Below are 17171 nucleotides of genomic sequence, written 5' to 3' on the forward strand. Positions count from 1 at the left end.
TGTGCATGCTAAGTCGCTTCAGTCATGTCTGACTCTGCAACCTTATGGACTGTAGCCCTCCAGGCTCCTCTGTACATGGGATTCTCCAAGCAAGAATACTGGAGTAGGCGCCATGCTGTCCTCCAGGAGATCTTCCCAAACCAGGGATCGAATCTGCATCTCCTATATCTCCTGCATTGGCAGGCAGGTTCTTTTCCATTAGCACCACCTGGGAAACCCAACTGCATCTTAGGACTGGGCTAAGAAGTGACAGGAAAGATAACAAGTTCTTAAATATTACACAAAAGGCTGGTGTTTGCCACTTTGTGTCAACTACTACTTGCTGCTGGGGGACATGAAAAAACATTGCAGGCTCCTGAATCTACATAGTAAATTAAACGAATTAAATGTAAGCTGAAGTCACTGAGTTAAAAAGTGAGGGAGGTCAGAGGAAATCACTCAGGCAAAATGAGTAATGAGAAAGAGAAGCAGGCAGCCAAAATCAGTGGTGTAGGTGGACAAAGGCACAAAATGCAGAAGAAACAGCAAAGTAAAAACACAACAGAAAATAGTTTGGCAAACAGCCTATAAACTGGCCTTATTAGAGTAGACTTTTCAGCATTCAAGAGAGAAAAATGTAGACGGGGTAAGAGTGGCTCTCAAGGGGGGGACACCCCCGCAGCCAAGGTCACATTTACTGAGTTGCCATGCCCTCCCTCCAGGGGATCTTGCCAACCCAGGGATTGAACCTGTGTCTCCTGCATTGGCAGGCAGATTCTTTACCAATAGAGCCACCTGGGAAGTCCCTGGATAGTTACCATGAGGAAAAAACAAAGAACCTGCGGCTCGGAGAGGTTATAAAACCAGCAGGTGGAGAAGCAGGCTGGGCGCGTGTACCTGAGGGGTGGGGTGGGGAGGAGAGGCCTGGATTCCAGGGCTGCCACTTAGCTAGGATGTTTCACAAGCTACTTCTTCTGGACCTCAAATCCCTCATCTATAAACTGGGGAGAATGAGAATATCTCCCTACAGGGTCCTCGTCTTTGGTGAGGGGCTCATTTCACTGAGTGTCCTGACTTCAAGGTCCATCCCTGTTAGCATGCCACAAGAAGGTCGTGGCTTTTTACAAAGGGTTTCACTGTACGTAATCTACACTGAAGTAGCCTATGAAATATTAGAAACATCCCTCAGAAGAGAATGCACTTTCGTATTTGTTTGTTTAGTTTACAAGTTTTTTGCAGCGTATGAAATTCGATTTTTACATTTTTGGGGGGGGAAGCTAAAACTACAAAAAAAAAAAATTAAAAAAGATATCTACCCACAGCAATTATGGTCATCGCCACAGATGCACTCAAACATCTCCAACTGAAATCAACGATCACGTCCATGTCCCCGAAATTTTCCAGCCTATCACCAGCGTCTCTTTCTGACAGCACCCACCTCCTCCCCGAAATGCTCCTCCCTGGCTCCCACAACATGTCGTGTTCCTGCCTTTCTCATTCTGTGCTGCCTCCTCCAGGCCATTCCACACTGGGGACCCAAAGACAGGAAGAACCCTATGCCCACTTTTCTCTCCACTCTCTCCTCTCCCCAAGTAATCCCATCTACGTCCATGACTAAATTTATCGCACTTCACCAAATGATCCCCAAATTTATATCCTGCCACCTCAAAATGAACATGTCCAATATCAGACTGCTCATCTTTCCCTCCCCCGGGCCCAAACACAGGCATCTCCCAACACTCCACCTCAGTGAGAGGCTTGCCATCTGTCAGCCTGCACAACTCAGCAGGTCAGGAGTTCTCCTGAAGCTGACCTAGGTATTTTTCCCATCCTAAGCTCAATATCCAGGATGCTGCCAGGTTTAACTGGTTCTTCTTCTCTTAACACATAATGTCAGCATCTTCTACCTGTCTTGGGTGCCATCACACCAGCCAAGCTACCACCATCACTTGCCTGGAATATCTTAAATAAGAGCCAACTAACTAGTTTCGCTCATCCACTCAGACTCTTCCAACTCACTCAGCTAGAGTGACCATCACAAAACGTAAACAGGAGTCAATCCCTCCATCCCACAAAGGACCTGCTAACACCCCCCTCCTTGTTCAACATGGCCAGCTAGGCCTGCACAGTGGGGCCCCTGTCCTGCTCTCCAACCTCATCTCCCATCACTCCCCTCTTCCCCTCTACACTCCGCCCAGCTCCAGCAGCCTTCTCTCAGTTCCTGACGACATAATGCTTTCACCCACCATGGGACCTCTGCACAAGTCATCCCTCATCCTAGAATGCTGACCCCTCTAACCCTTTAGCTTAACTCCTGCACACACGTTCCTGACCTCAGCTTGAGTGTCACATGCTCAGGAAACCTTGGATTCTTCAGTCTGGGTGCTTTGATTCTTCAGAGGGCCTTTGCTATCAGCATTCAAAAATTCCTGTTCCATGCCTCAGCACTTATTTCTCCTGGGTCAGCATGTTTATTCACTGGACAATGTGCTTACTGGCTCTCTACTACCAGAATAAAATCCCACGAGGATAAGGCCATTGAACTCTCAGATTTACCACCATGTCCCCAACACACCAGTACCAGGCCCAACTGGGTGGGGGTTTGGCGCCTTCCTCTTCATTTGTGACAAGAGACCATGGTACACGGGCTTTCCAAGGTAACATGCTTTGAGACTGGAGTATGCAGCAGCAGACATTGTCAACCAGCACCCTCTAACATGTGAAGACAGAGGCTCACAGGGATGGACTTACTCAAAGTCAAACACAGAAAACACACAGTGAATGAGCTTGGCACCCATGTTTCCAGTCCAGGCTTCCTTCAGGAGACATTCAGGCTTTTTCACGTGGTGTCTGCATCTATGGCAGATCCTTTCTCTTGTTTACTACTACAGAATCACGAGTTCAGCCTCCCAAGCTCTAGCTCTAGTTTTACTGGAATCATTACCTAAGGCTTTCGCCTCAAGCCTGCAGGTCACAAGCAATGTCATTTGTCTCCATTTCCCTCTGTGGGACACACAGCAAATGTTACTTGAAGAATTTCTGGCTATGAGGCAAGAATCAGTAATTGAATTAAAGATATTCACCTGCTCTAAGCCAATCTTCTGAAAACAAGTCATTTTTTTCTGCCCTGTCAGGACAACATTAAAGAAGAAATTCAGATTTTTCATGTGATTCAACCATTGCATCGTGCCACACAGTTCAACCTGAATAGACCATACACCCTACCCTATTGGCGGGTGCACAGAAATATTACATGTGGCCTTAAGAACAATGCACCTTATTAATAGACCATGAGCTTATTCCTTTCCCCAAGTGCCCCCTCCCCAAGCCTCCTCCTCCCTGCCTGTGGAAGGCACAGTCTCCTCCTGCACAGGGCTGAAAATATAGCCTGTGGCTAAGTTAGCAGGGGTGAAAAGCCCCTGAAACAAATATAGCCAAGTGTCTAACACTCCAAATTATGACAGAAACTTAATATCTGTGCTCTACTCCCATCCCCACTCAACTTTTAGCCCTAAGGCGAAACTCTCACCACTAGCCTCAAAAGAGCCAATCTTCTGTTAAATGTAAAAAAACAAAGTCGATAAAAATAGGTAATAGAAAAACTAAACCCAAACCTGCAAATAACAATTAGTTATTCCAAACACCAGGCATAAATCATTTCTGGAAATCACTCATGCTTTATTGTTCTTTTCAAAATGCACATAGAGATTCACTTCAGTTACATTCTAGTTCATTTTGCTTTTTTAAAAGAGGAAGGGAGCTCTCAAAGAAAAAACTGAAATTCTGAGAATCTAATACATTCAAGTTTAAAGGGGACACCAGCCAACTGAGCCACAAAAATTCGTAACAAAAAGGAAACGAGGACAGCTGTACAACCCGACAGTGGCACTACATTTCACAGTAGGTACAAAATCTCTAAAGCGATGACTACAGGGCTCAGGAATCTCTGGCTTCAAATCAAACAGCTTCTTACCACATACACACGTACAGAAAGCCGCTCTTCTCCCCGCCTTCCAAAACTCCCACAACTTACCAAACTTGGCTCAGTGTAATTTCACACCGTATTTATGATATGGCAAATTGACACAGGCTCACGCTTGCCTACTGAAGGGATGAAATGCCAACAGAAGGCACTAACTCTATTAGTCTGCCCTCAGTTAACCAGTCCTGAGCCATAATAAGTCCAACTGACTTGTTTTGCTTTTAAATGTAAGATGGATGTATCTTTGAAGGGTCTAACTGTACTGCTGAGAGAGTGTGCACAGGCCACCATACAGCATGGGCTGTCAAAAGCAGGTTCTTCCAATTAACAAGAAGTGTCCCCAGCATGGCTGAAGCCAGGAGATGGTGTGGTGATATCTTATACACCGTCAAATTCAAACACTGGGGTGGTTGATCCATTTGGGGGCTGGGGAAATCTGCAAGGTTGTGGAGTGCGACCACATCGCCCCCAAATCTACTACCTGGGCAGATGAGGAAAGGAAAAGCTGGAGGAAAGATCAGTATTTTGGGTTCACAGTAATCCTTTCTCTGGGCTTCCCTGGTGACTCAGTGGTAAAGAATCCACCTGCAAAGCAGGAGACACAAGTTTGATCCCTGGGTCAGGAAGATCCCCTGGAGAAGAAAATGGCAACCCACTCCAGTATTCTTGCCTGAAGAATCCCATGGACAGACAAGCTTGGCAGGCTATCTGTAATCCACGGGGTTACAAAGAGTCAGACACAACTCAGCGACTAAAATAACAACAATCCTTTCTCTATAATCCATTCGTATCTGCAATTTGTGGAAGAGGTGGGGGGAAGGATGTGAGAGAAAAAAAAGCAAAGTTATATGATATTTTCCCCTTTCCTTAGGAGTAGCATTATCCAGGAAATTATCTAGGCAGGCTGACTGTGGAACCAGACAATTAAACTTACGCCAGTTTCTATGCCACTGGTGAATAGTGGTTAAAAACTTCACACTTTTCTTTTTGTGTCTTAACAAGGAGGGAATGGCACTTTCAAAATCATTACTGCTCTGTCATCTTGGTTCACTGCCAAAGCAAGGAGCTGCAGAACACCTGTCAAATAACACGCGGCTCATGAAAAAGAAACAAACACCAAAACAGGTTTATAGAAAATGTTCACGTAAGTAGAAAGAGGAATGAGTTTGGGTTAACAGGAAGTCACTCATTGTGGCAGAGGGTGGGGAAGAAAGGAAGATTTCCAGGCCTCAGTTTCTGTGATTCAAGTCAGAGTAATGAGACTCAACCTGCTCGAGCAGAGACCAGCGGTGCAAACACAAGGTTAGTCTGATAGTAATATTTATCTCCTCGTCCTCAGCCACCTCCCTGTGGTTTCAGGAATTAAATGGGCAAAATGTCGAAGCAAAAATACCACCCCTGTCTTCTCAAAGTGGCTCAAAATGTATAAAGAATTCTTTTTTTTTGTTCTGAGTATCCAGGCCATTCTTATCAAATTAGACTTAAAAATCAAGATCCTATATTAAAAATGCATCTCTTCCACATCCAGCCATCTATAACTGCAGAAACTTCTAAGTCAGCATGAACCCAGGGTCACAGCAAACTAGCAACTAAGCCTGTGCATCACAACTATTGAGCCTGTGCTCTAGGGCCCGGGAGCCGCAACTACTGAGCCCATACACTGCAACTACTGAAGCCTGCATGCCCTAGAGCCCATACTCTGAACAAGAGAAGCCACCACAGTGAGAAGCCCACACATTGCAATCAGCGAGAAGCTCCTCATTGCAACTACAGAAAAGCTCCTGCACAGCCAAAATAAAATTAAAAAAAAAAAAAAACTTAAAAAAAATTAAAAAGGCCCTAATTTTGATTGGGAATAAAGAAATTCCACCTTCCTTAATGAAATAAATCCTGACAATTTTAAGGTTAGAACTGAGAAGACTCTGAAGAGGGAAAAGGCCAGTCCACACAGCCCCAGGACCACCTGTCTGCTGCTGACACCCAAGGGTACACTGTGTTGGGAGGGGTGGGAGGTCTTCTTGACAAAGACCCAGGCCAGTTCACAGGCAGGACTTGACTTTGGTTCCCTCTTCCCAGCTGCCTCTAACATCGACCGCCTGTGTCCTCCTAAACCCATACCCTTTCAACATTCAAAACCCAAGAGCACACAAAGCCACATGTACAGGCATCTTGGAGATGATAGGTTCCAACCATTAAGAGAAGGATAAGATTCTTCTCAATTTATTTTTAAAAGTCTAAAGTTTTAGTTACTTGCAAGAAATATTATATGTTTCCAAAAACATAAATGCAAACCAGGCCTAAATGTAACCCACTTGTCTCCAAATTATTCTATATATTTGAAATTCTTTGTCACTGTACTTCTCTCAAATTACTGAATGTCTAATTTATCATAATCGGAACTGGCCTTACATGGGGGTATTTCCAAGGTATGTCCTCTTCTTAGCTGTATATTTACCAACAATACTTTCACCAGTTTCAGAAAGGATACAGACAAATGGACAAGCAAAAATAGATGTTATTTAGTAAAAGTTCATCAACTTTTTAGTAAAAGTTATAAATAATCTGCAGTTAGGATGCCTCTTGCTTGACTGAAAACAGGTGTTTCTATAGAAGTTAAAAGTATATAAAAAGAACCTTAGTTCTAAAATTACCATTAATTTGTACTATGAAGAGTTTTAACTCATTCCATCTGAATTACCACCCATTCTGAATTAGTAGATGTGAATTAACAAGGTAGAACAGTATGAAGAACTGCAAAGAATTTAGAACCCAAACATCCCTGAATTACAACAATAAAAAGGGAATTAAAAGTTTTTCTGGCTTAGAATTGTACAATGTAAACAACTTCAAAGTGGTAAGTGATATGTGATCACTGAAAAAGGGATATTACTTTTCTTAACATTAAATATATTCTGCCAAAATATATTAAACCTTCATTTTCAGCCTTAAGAGAAATTAACTTCTTATACTAAAAAAATTCAAAATGTTAGTAGGTCAGCTGAAGTTAAAAGTAGTCTTAATGGTGGCTATTAAAATTCTGGAGACAGAATTAGAACTCTTCCCTCCTACCACCCACACAGTTTCCACCAGTCTGGTCTGGCAAGAAAATTCTTCATACTGCCATGTGACAAAAACATATATTTTTAAGACTAAAGTGTCCTCTCAACCTATAGCAGAGGGAAGAAATGAAATACAAGACTCAGCAGTTCTTTAGTATTTCTACATCACAGTGTCCTGTGAGACTCTCATAAATGCTATGCACCCTTTCCTCCTGAAAGCACACATATGCAGACACATAAAATGTCACATACAACTTGAGAAGAGTCACAGACATTCCCTCTGCTTCTATGAAAAGTTCTCATGTGACAATATAAACAAGTGAAACCTCAAAATCCAGGTTTTATAGATGTCCAAAAGATTATTTTCCTCCCTTCTTACTACTTGTACTTTCCTCCACTTTAACCTACTACGACTGCTACTGTTAGAAATCAGAGTGACTTTTCTATTGAGTTGGCAAAAAAATACGTTCATAGAAAAACCCAAACAAACTTTCAACATTACACATGACTCTCTTTTATTAATAGATCAGAGGTCCACAAACTTTTTCTATAAAGGCCCAGAAAGTACATATTTTAGGTTTTGTAGGTCATTCAGTCTATCTGGGCACTAATCAGCTCTGCCATTCTAACACAGCACAGCTGCAGCCATAACAAGTAGGTGTAGCTGTGGCCCAATAAAATTTTCTTTACACAAAATAGGCAGCAGACAGGAGTGAACCCATGATTTATAGGTTATCAATCCCCAGAACAGAAGAACAGATTCAATAACTCCACAGGAAGCAAAGAAGACAAATACAGTTAGACCTCTTCTGTACACGATCCCTAAAAATAATTCCATGAAGGATTTAACACCTAAATAAGAAAAGCCAAAGTCTGCAAAGTTTAGAAGAAAATAAGACAGAATGTCTCTGTCATTGGAGGAGGGAAAGATCTCCTAAGACAAAACAGTGTACAAGGGGGGAAAAAATCAAATATGTGACAATAAGTTTTAAAAACTTCTGCACAAGAAAAGACAATACAGTTAAAGAACAAATCACAGACTAAAAGGTATTTGTAACAAAAATGACCAAACAAGAATTAGCTTTTGACCTAAGAATACTTAGAGACATACAATTCAGTGAAACAAGATATACATGCACAAGCAAATCACACTGAAAAAAGAAAACTGAAGCATTAAAACACATGAAAGGATGCTCGCCTTAATATTGAGGAAATGTAAATTAAAATCACAATGAGCTATCAGTTCACACTCATGAGACTGGCAAAAATTTTAATTCTGATAATAACTAGTGGTAGCAAAGATGTGGAACACAAAGAATTACACAACAAGTATGTTTACAAGTACATAAGAAGTTTAAGACCCCTCAACAGAAAAATAACAAATTCAAAAAGGTAAAACTGAATAGCAAGATTATTCCCAACTATTTTTAAACTGGGCTTCCCTGGTGACCAAGTGTAAAGAATCTGCCTGCCAATGTAGGAGATGGGGGTTCAACCCCTGGGTGAGGAAGATCCCCTGGAGAAGGAAATGGCAACCCACTCCAGTATTCTTGCCTGGAAAATCCCATTGACAGAGGAGCCTGGGGGCTACAGTCCATTTTGCTGCAAAGAGTTGGACACAACTTAGCAATTGAACAACAATTTTTAAATTAACCTCTAATCTGTGACTGAAGAAGTCATGTATCATAGCCCCATGGCCATAAATATGATGAATTTAACTTTCTGAAAGAATTAGCTTGCCATGATAAATGACTGCTCCCACTAATAAAATATCATATAATGCTTGTGGCCATGCAAACTCCACTCCTAGTAATACCCTGGAGAAACTCTCGCACAGGTGGCACTGTCTACTATAGCACTATTTGCAGTAGCAAAGAATTAAACCTAAAAACATGGACAACTGGAGAATAAAAAATATCCTGTGCTATATTTACTCACTGAAATATTACACAATAAGTAACATGAATAAACCAAGTCTGAAACTGTATCAACATGGACCAGCTTAAAAACTGGTGTACAGAATAGGTACTTTCTCCTACTGTTTTTGGCAAACTGCAAAAACACATGTATAGCATGACACATAAATGGTAAAAACTTCTAGGGCACCACATATATAGGTACACATTATCTGTTGTGAAAGCAAAAAACCCTGGGCAGAAAGGACACAACTAACCTGAGAGAGCAGGTACCTCAAAAAAAGAAAGAAATGAGAGAGGGTATGGAGGAAAGGGTCTTCAGTTGTCTCTACAATATTTTATTGCATTTAATTTGTTAAAACTAGGCTTTTTAAAGAAAAGACATTGACAATGTGAAACTTTTGCTTATTTGCAGATAAATCAGAAAGTCTCTTCAGCACTTAATTATAAGATTCTGCCTATTAACTCATTCTGTTTTGCCACTGACATCAACGAAGGCTACAGCCAGCCCTCCATCCCAGGGCCATTTTGAAGGGCTCTTGACAGGCACTAGCTTGTGGCCAAGAGACTCCTAGGAAGGCTTGCCCAGACTGTAGTGTTTTCCTGTAATGATTTGGACACATTTTTCAAATGCCCAAATTTCAGCTCCAAACGCAACTAAAAGCTAGGCAGTCTACAACTGGTTGGCAAGCAGGCTGGCAAAGACTCATTTTAGCCTACTGGGTGAGAAAATGAAAATGCACGGGCTCTATACCCAAACATTAGAGCACACATTCACTTTAAAACGCAATCAGAAATCCAGACCAAAAATCATTTTCTCAAGGGCACAGAAATAACAGAGTGCAGAAATAAAACAATACCAACGTCAATAAGTACTAATTATTCCATAAAGACAAATATTACCATTACACTAAGAATTATGCAATGAGTATGTTTATAAGTACAAAGTTAAAAATCCCTCAAAAAAATGCCAACAAATTCAAAGAGGCAAAATTACACATCAAAATCATTTCAATTCTCTTTAGATTAGCCTAATACTGTGACCAAGGGAGTTATGTATTGTAACCCCATGGCCAGAAGTGTGAATTTTGCTCTTTGATAGAAGAATTAGCTTGCTATGATACATTACATGATTGATCCAATCAACAAAACTTATTATTCAAAGACCATCATTATTTTAAACACTAAATAAACTATTACAATCCTTTGGTCCTTTAATAATTCCAAATTAATAAAAGTGAAAAATCTGGACAGATTTGTGTCACTAAATGGCCTTCACTATTGTTCACAGTATAAAGCCTTAATTGATTAATGATCTCAGGGTGTCTATCGCCATCTAGTGAACAACCACTTCAATTACCACACCAGTCACTTGACTACCTAGTCTTGTTTTCTCTGTGGTTTAAAATATACATCCACTTAGTGCTATCAACTTACCCAGTATCTTTTTTATGTCTCTGCAAATACACTGAGAACAAACACAAATATAGATGGTATTTATGTAGATTCACTTCTGAATATCTATCAACTAGCTTTCCATATTACTTCTCTGGAAATACTGAATTCATGATTTTTAAATAATCTGCACACTATGAGGTCCCTCATACAATTCCTTAACCATTAACTAATTCCTCTACCGCCGAGCAATTAAAAATCATAGAAGAGTTTAAGTGTGAAAGATCACACCTGGGAAAAGACAATATTGATGTCCATTTGACATAACTATTAGCATTTTTATTATAAACCTGTTTTTAAAAGTACAATTAGTAATTACTCTGAGTACTCTAGCAGCCATAATACATTTGATTACAGAAATTATTAGGTCACCAGAGCCAAACCTGCATGATTCCAACAAACTGAGCACACACAAAATAGACTTAAAAATAAAATGGGGGAGGGGGCTTAAGGCCTCCCCAGATTGTGTATTAATCCATATTCAAACGCAAAATGTTAGTCTTTTCTGGTGACATACTACCAGGTTTCCTTCTCATTAATTTCTACTTGAACCTTAATCTAATTTATCCTACAAGGATTTTAAAAGCAATCAACTTCTAGGATTTTCAGGTTACTATATTACTATATTTCAGGTTACTATATTATTTGGTCTACTCTTGGTACAAAAACAAGTTTGATAAGTCACAGAAATATTTCAAAATTCAACAAACTGACTCTCTTTTTACACTTCATTCCTCCTACGTCTTCAATCTTCAAAAGATTCTTGAATTCACAAAGACCTAACATATGGAAAATAACAGTAAACCTACAGACAGATTATCACATAAAATACTTCCATCCGCCAGTGCTAATAATTATCACCAATACATTACAATCAATTTTATTATAGGAAATAATTTCTGTACATGGCTTTGAATCTTTTCAAATAAGATTTCCAGGAAGCAACTGTGTAATTATTATTTCTCATTAACCTCACATTACTTTAAAGGCCCATTTCCCACAGTTGCTGTATATTTTACTTGTGGGAAGAAGCAAAGGGGAAAGAGACAAGGGGAAAGCAGAAACCAAGAATTTAAACCACACATGATTATTTCTAGATTTATCTAAAATTCTTTTTTTAGTGGGGAGAGTAGGGTTTTTTTTTAAACAAAATACTTAGTAAGATTTGTTACTCTTCCATTTTATATAACAGAAAAATAAAAATTGAGTTTCAATTCCCTATTAAAAATTGAGCTAAACAAAAATACTGCCCTTAAAGTACAATGGATTAGGGGAGTGGGGGAGATCATTGGACAAATTTGGGGCTTATCATTATCAACAGTGCCCTTTTAAGCTTGTGGATTTCTGAGCCAATGCAGAAAATGTAACAACAGGGATTTCCCAACAGCAAGAGGCACTCTCCAAGGGAGTAAATTGTCAACTATTGCCTCTCATGAGAAACTTAAGAGTAACCTTGATCCAATCTCAATAGTCAACCCATGTATTATCACCCAGTTGGGGCATAGTGAGTGCATTTCCTAATACAAAAATAAGATGGTATTCTATCAGAAGCCACTGGATACATACACAGAAATAAAATTTAAATAATTTTAAAGTAAACTTAGCCTAAGAAAATGAAGACATCCTTCCTTCATTTCAATAAGCCCCTAAAACACCTATATCTTCTCAAGGAAAAAAGGCTTGTGTCTTGAGTATTGAAAAAGGCGTTCTTCTAGGAATAAGAGGTAGAATACAAAGCAGCCGTCAGGAAAGCCATCCTGAGATGGAGCAAGCACACAACCTTCATGCAGCAAGAGCTTTCAAGTCAGGAAGATCTGGATTCCCATTCAAATAAGTCACTTGTTACACTTCACCTCTGAGTTTATTAGCTTTCTTATCAGCAAAATGGGAACACAATTACCTCTATCAATTGATTCTTATGGGGTCGTACTGAAGAATGCATCTGAAACTGTCTCACATTATGCTGGTGTCCAATACATGTCTTGCCCTCCCTCACTGTGCCCTCAAGAGTCTTTGAGATTGGGCTTCCAACAGAAGAGCAGCTCTCAAAGTCCTGTTCATTTCATGCCAGTGAGATCTACATCATCCAATACAGCAGTTCACTAGCCACATAGGGATATTTGAGGTTAATTTTAATTATAATTATATAAAATTCAAACTCTACTTCCTCAGCTGGCTGACAGTAGCCAGCTATCAAGCACTCACTAGGCACTTGTGGCCAGCAGCTACTACACTCAATACTGCAGATGGAGAACGTTTTCATCATTTCAAAGTGCTATTACATACGTCTAGTCTAGATTCTTCACAATCCAGATAATCACGATGGTGTGATCACTCACACTCACCTACAGCCAAACATCCTGGAATGTGAAGTCAAGTGGGCCTTAGGAAGTATGACTACTAACAAAGCTACTGGACGTGATGGAATTGAGCTATTTCAGTTGCTGCTAAGTCACTTCAGTCGTGTTCGACTCTGTGCGACCCCATAGACAGGAGCCCACCAGGCTCCCCCGTCCCTGGGATTCTCCAGGCAAGAACACTGGAGTGGGTTGCCATTTCCTTCTCCAATGCAGGAAAGTGAAAAGTGAAAGTGAAGTCGCTCGGTCGTGTCCGACTCTTAGCGACCCCATGGACTGCAGCCTACCAGGCTCCTCCGTCCATGGGATTTTCCATGTAAGAGTACTGGAGTGGGTTGCCATTTCAGTTGAGCTATTTCAAATCCTAAAAGATGATGCTGGGAAAGTGCTGCACTCAATATGTCAGCAAATTTGGAAAACTCAGCAGTGGCCACAGGACTGGAAAAGGTCAGTTTTCATCCCAATCCCAAAGAAAGGCAATACCAAAGAATGCTCAAACTACCGCACAATTGCACTCATCTCACATGCTAGTAAAGTAATGCTCAAAATTCTCCAAGCCAGGCTTCAGCAAAACGTGAACAGTGAATTTCCAGATGTTCAAGCTGGTTTTAAAAAAGGCAGAGGAACCAGAGATCAAACTGCCAACACGCACTGCTGTGCTGGATCATTGAAAAAGCAAGAGTTTCAGAAAAGCATCTATTTCTCCTTTATTGACTATGCCAAAGCCTTTGACTGTGTGGATCACAATAAACTGGAAAATTCTGAATGAGATGGGAATACCAGACCACCTGACCTGCCTCCTGAGAAACCTGTATGCACGTCAGGAAGCAACAGTTAGAACTGGACATGGAACAACAGACTGGTTCCAAATAGGAAAAGGAGTATGTCAAGGCTGTATATTGTCACCCTGCTTATTTAACTTATATGCAGAGTATATCATGAGAAATGCTGGGCTGGAAGAAGCACAAGGTGGAATCAAAATTGCCGGGAGAAATATCAATAACCTCAGATATGCAGATGACACCACCCTTATGGCAGAAAGTGAAGAAAAACTAAAGACCATCTTGATGAAAGTGAAAGAGGAGAGTGAAAAAGTTGGCTTAAAGCTCAACATTCAGAAAACTAAGATCATGGCATCCGGTCCCATCACTTCATGGCAAATAGATGGGGAAACAGTGGAAACAGTGGCTGACTTTATTTTTTGGGGGCTCCAAAATCACTGCAGATGGTGAATGCAGCCATGAGATTAATTAGCCTTCAATTAAAATAAATAAATTTATATTTAAAAAAGAGAATAACATGGCATAATAATGACAAAAAAAAGACGCTTACTCCTTGGAATGAAAGTTATGACCAGCCTAGATAGCATATTGAAAAGCAGAGACATTACTTTGCCAACAAAGGTCTGTCTAGTCAAGGCTATGGTTTTTCCAGTAGTCATGCATGGATGTGAGAGTTGGAGTATAAAGAAAACTGAGTGCCAAAGAATTGATGCTTTTGCACTGTGGTGTTGGAGAAGACTCTTGAGAGTCCCTTGGACTGCAAGGAGATCCAACCAGTCCATCCTAAAGGAGATCAGTCCTGGGTGTTCATTGGAAGGACTGATGTTGAAGCTGAAACTGCAATACTTTAGCCACCTGATGCGAAGAGCTGACTCATTTAAAAAAACCCTGATGCTGGGAAAGATTGAGGGCAGGAGGAGAAGGGGACAACAGAGGATGAAATGGCTGGATGGCATCATCGACTCGATGGACATGAATTTGAGTGCACTCCGGGAGTTGGTGATAGACAGGGAGGCTGCAGTCTGTGGGGTCACAAAGAGTCGGACACGACTGAGCAACTGAACTGAACTAAACTGAATCTAGATTCTGAACAGGGGTCAGCTTTTTTTTTTTTTAAGAGCCAGATATAAATACTTTAGGCTTTGCCGGTCATTCAAATTTCCATCTTGACTACTCAACTCTTCCACTGTACTGCAAACGTACCTACAGACAATATTTCAATGAATGAGTGTGACAATGTGCCAATAAAACTTTATTTATAAAAGCAGATGGCAGGCTGGATTGGGCCCATAAGCTGTAATGAGCCGACCTCTACTCTATAGAGGATTCTGACTCCAGGTCCCCAGCATGAGTATTCTGCCTATAACCACTACCTCCTTAAGACCAAGTAGTCTTAAATCCACTGACAGAAATCAGTATTTTACTAGAGCTAAATGGAATTTAATATCTAATATAACTATTCTCTTACAAACTAAGGAAAATCCACGCACACGGTCCTAAAGCAGATGAAGCTTTTAGTGTTTACAGAGGGATAGCACCTCCAATCTGTTTGGTATGTAGCCCATCTTTCTAAAACCAGTTACTCTAAATCTGTAATTCCAGTTCTGATGATGTTCATGCAATTAGGAATTTGTACATCCAGCTGCCTACTTAAAATGCCTACAGATCTATTACAACTCTCAAAGGTAACATATCCAAGACAGAACTTCTCTCCCAGATTTCCCCTTCTTAATAAATGGTTTTGCTAGCTAACCAGCTAAAAGACAAAAATGGAGGCACCCTCCTTGACTTCTTCCTTTCCCTCACACTCCAACCTAATATATCCACAAGAAAACTAGCTTCCTTACATCACAGGCTTCATTCATGCTACCTCCTAAAGAACACTTCCTTGACCAAGCTAAGCCAGCCAGCCACCTTAACAGTGTTCAACTTACCACTCTGTTTTAATTATCTGCATAGCATTACTTCTATCATATTGTCTTATTTTTTATATTTGCTTATTCACATATTTAAAGTCTGATTTCCCAAATGACCTTCTCTCCACCCCAAGCCCTTTCTATACCCCTTGCTCTAGGTAGATACGAGCCTCACAACAAGGGGACTTTTTATGTCTTGCTCAACACTCTATCCCTGGTACCTCGAACAATCCCTGGCATACAGCAGATGCTCAATAATTACACATACACAAAAATTGGATTAATGAATGAATCCTTACTTAAAAACGTATCTCGCTCAAATTTGTCCTAAGAAAGAGATATTTGAAGCTGTATTACTAGGAAGCAAACTTTTTGGCTCTCCCACTCCGTAATATATATAGTTTAAAATACTTTCATTTTAGATATGGCAATGTTATACCATTTACCTCCCTTCCTTTGTATGTCACCAAAGCAGCCAGGGGTTTGGCGTAAAATCTGCTGTAGGAGAATCCCAGGCAGCCGTACATACTGTTTGCCGTGAGCTTCAAAGCCTTCTGTCGAATGTCATACTGCAGACCACACAAGGACAAAAGACAGACAACAATATTTGCAGATGCATAAGCATTACATTAGATGTTTTCTAACTCACCAATAAGAAACCCTCAGTGTCCTTGGAGAAAAGAACTCTGAACACAGTCAACCCATCCTCCCAAAGCCACGATTCCCTGACCTCCTAGAAGCAAGTAAACAGATTCCAAAACTCTCAGGTCAGAAGGCACTTGCTCAGATACATCTTTGCAGACAGAGGTGCCTTGTACTTTGAGGCATCAGATGTTTCTGAATGGTTTCCTACCCACCAACTTAAAGTAAGCACATGCATTTGTCCACAGCATCATGTTTAAATCACTCCTAGATAATCAAATTTTCAAAGGTGAGACTGTCACTCAGAGGTTGCTGAGTGGAAAGATATACCTGAAGATGAAGGTCTGGATTTAAATCTTGCTGTTTCATTAGCTGTTTTACTTGTCTTCTCCGCTCTACCAGTTTTCGGATCTCTCTGGGCAAAATGCCCATTCCCAAGCTTGGATCTGGCAGCTCGGGGATCTGCTCTTGCTCTCCATCCTGATGAACACAAGACAAAAACTTCAGATAAATCAAACTTTTGTGAAATGAATTCCAAAAATCATACCTTGTGGGAACTTAACCCCACATCTTGTAAAGCTACTTTCTTGTCTAAGTATAAAGGTCAACAATGCTGAGAGGGCTGAAAAGCAGGTCAATGCTGCCCTCTTTTCAGTCAGTTCTCTCAGCCTATCATTCCCAGTACCTTCCCAATCTAGTTCTTGACAAAATGTAGGCATCGTTTAAAAGCATGAATTTTTTTACACATGCTCCTTTTCCCCCTTCAACAAGATTGGGGAGCAACATGTTTGGGGGTATTGTTTTTAAAATAAAAACATTAAGAGAGACTGCTTTAAAAAAAACGCAGTTAAATTACTATTTTTAAGACCTGTGCACTACCAAACAAAATGCTACAAAACTCTGTTAAACTATGGGGAATCACAGCAATTACTTTAAGTGTTTTAGACTGAAAAATAAAAACCTAAATACTAAATCAGCAAATCTCTTTTAGGAATCTGGGGCCCATATTTAAATAGGCCACGACATTTCTAAAAATTAACACACATATACTCCTTAGTATTTATGCGGTAACTTTTATCTATC

At 40.4% G+C, this 17171-nt stretch overlaps 1 protein-coding gene across 3 annotated transcripts in view; it reads right to left on the reverse strand.

Annotated features, from left to right (window-relative positions):
• POLA1 (DNA polymerase alpha 1, catalytic subunit) overlaps nt 1-17171 on the reverse strand; it is a 295847-nt gene that overhangs the window by 229105 nt on the left and 49571 nt on the right. For all 3 annotated transcript variants that reach the window (XM_070366396.1, XM_070366398.1, XM_070366397.1), the window contains exons 25-26: nt 16419-16568; nt 15893-16015 (exon numbers count right to left, since the gene is read on the reverse strand). In XM_070366396.1, the coding sequence (XP_070222497.1) occupies nt 15893-16015; nt 16419-16568 (273 nt within the window). The remainder of the gene's footprint in view (nt 1-15892; nt 16016-16418; nt 16569-17171) is intronic.

This window comes from Bos mutus, chromosome X (genome assembly GCF_027580195.1).
Source record: "Bos mutus isolate GX-2022 chromosome X, NWIPB_WYAK_1.1, whole genome shotgun sequence".
NCBI lineage: Eukaryota > Metazoa > Chordata > Mammalia > Artiodactyla > Bovidae > Bos > Bos mutus.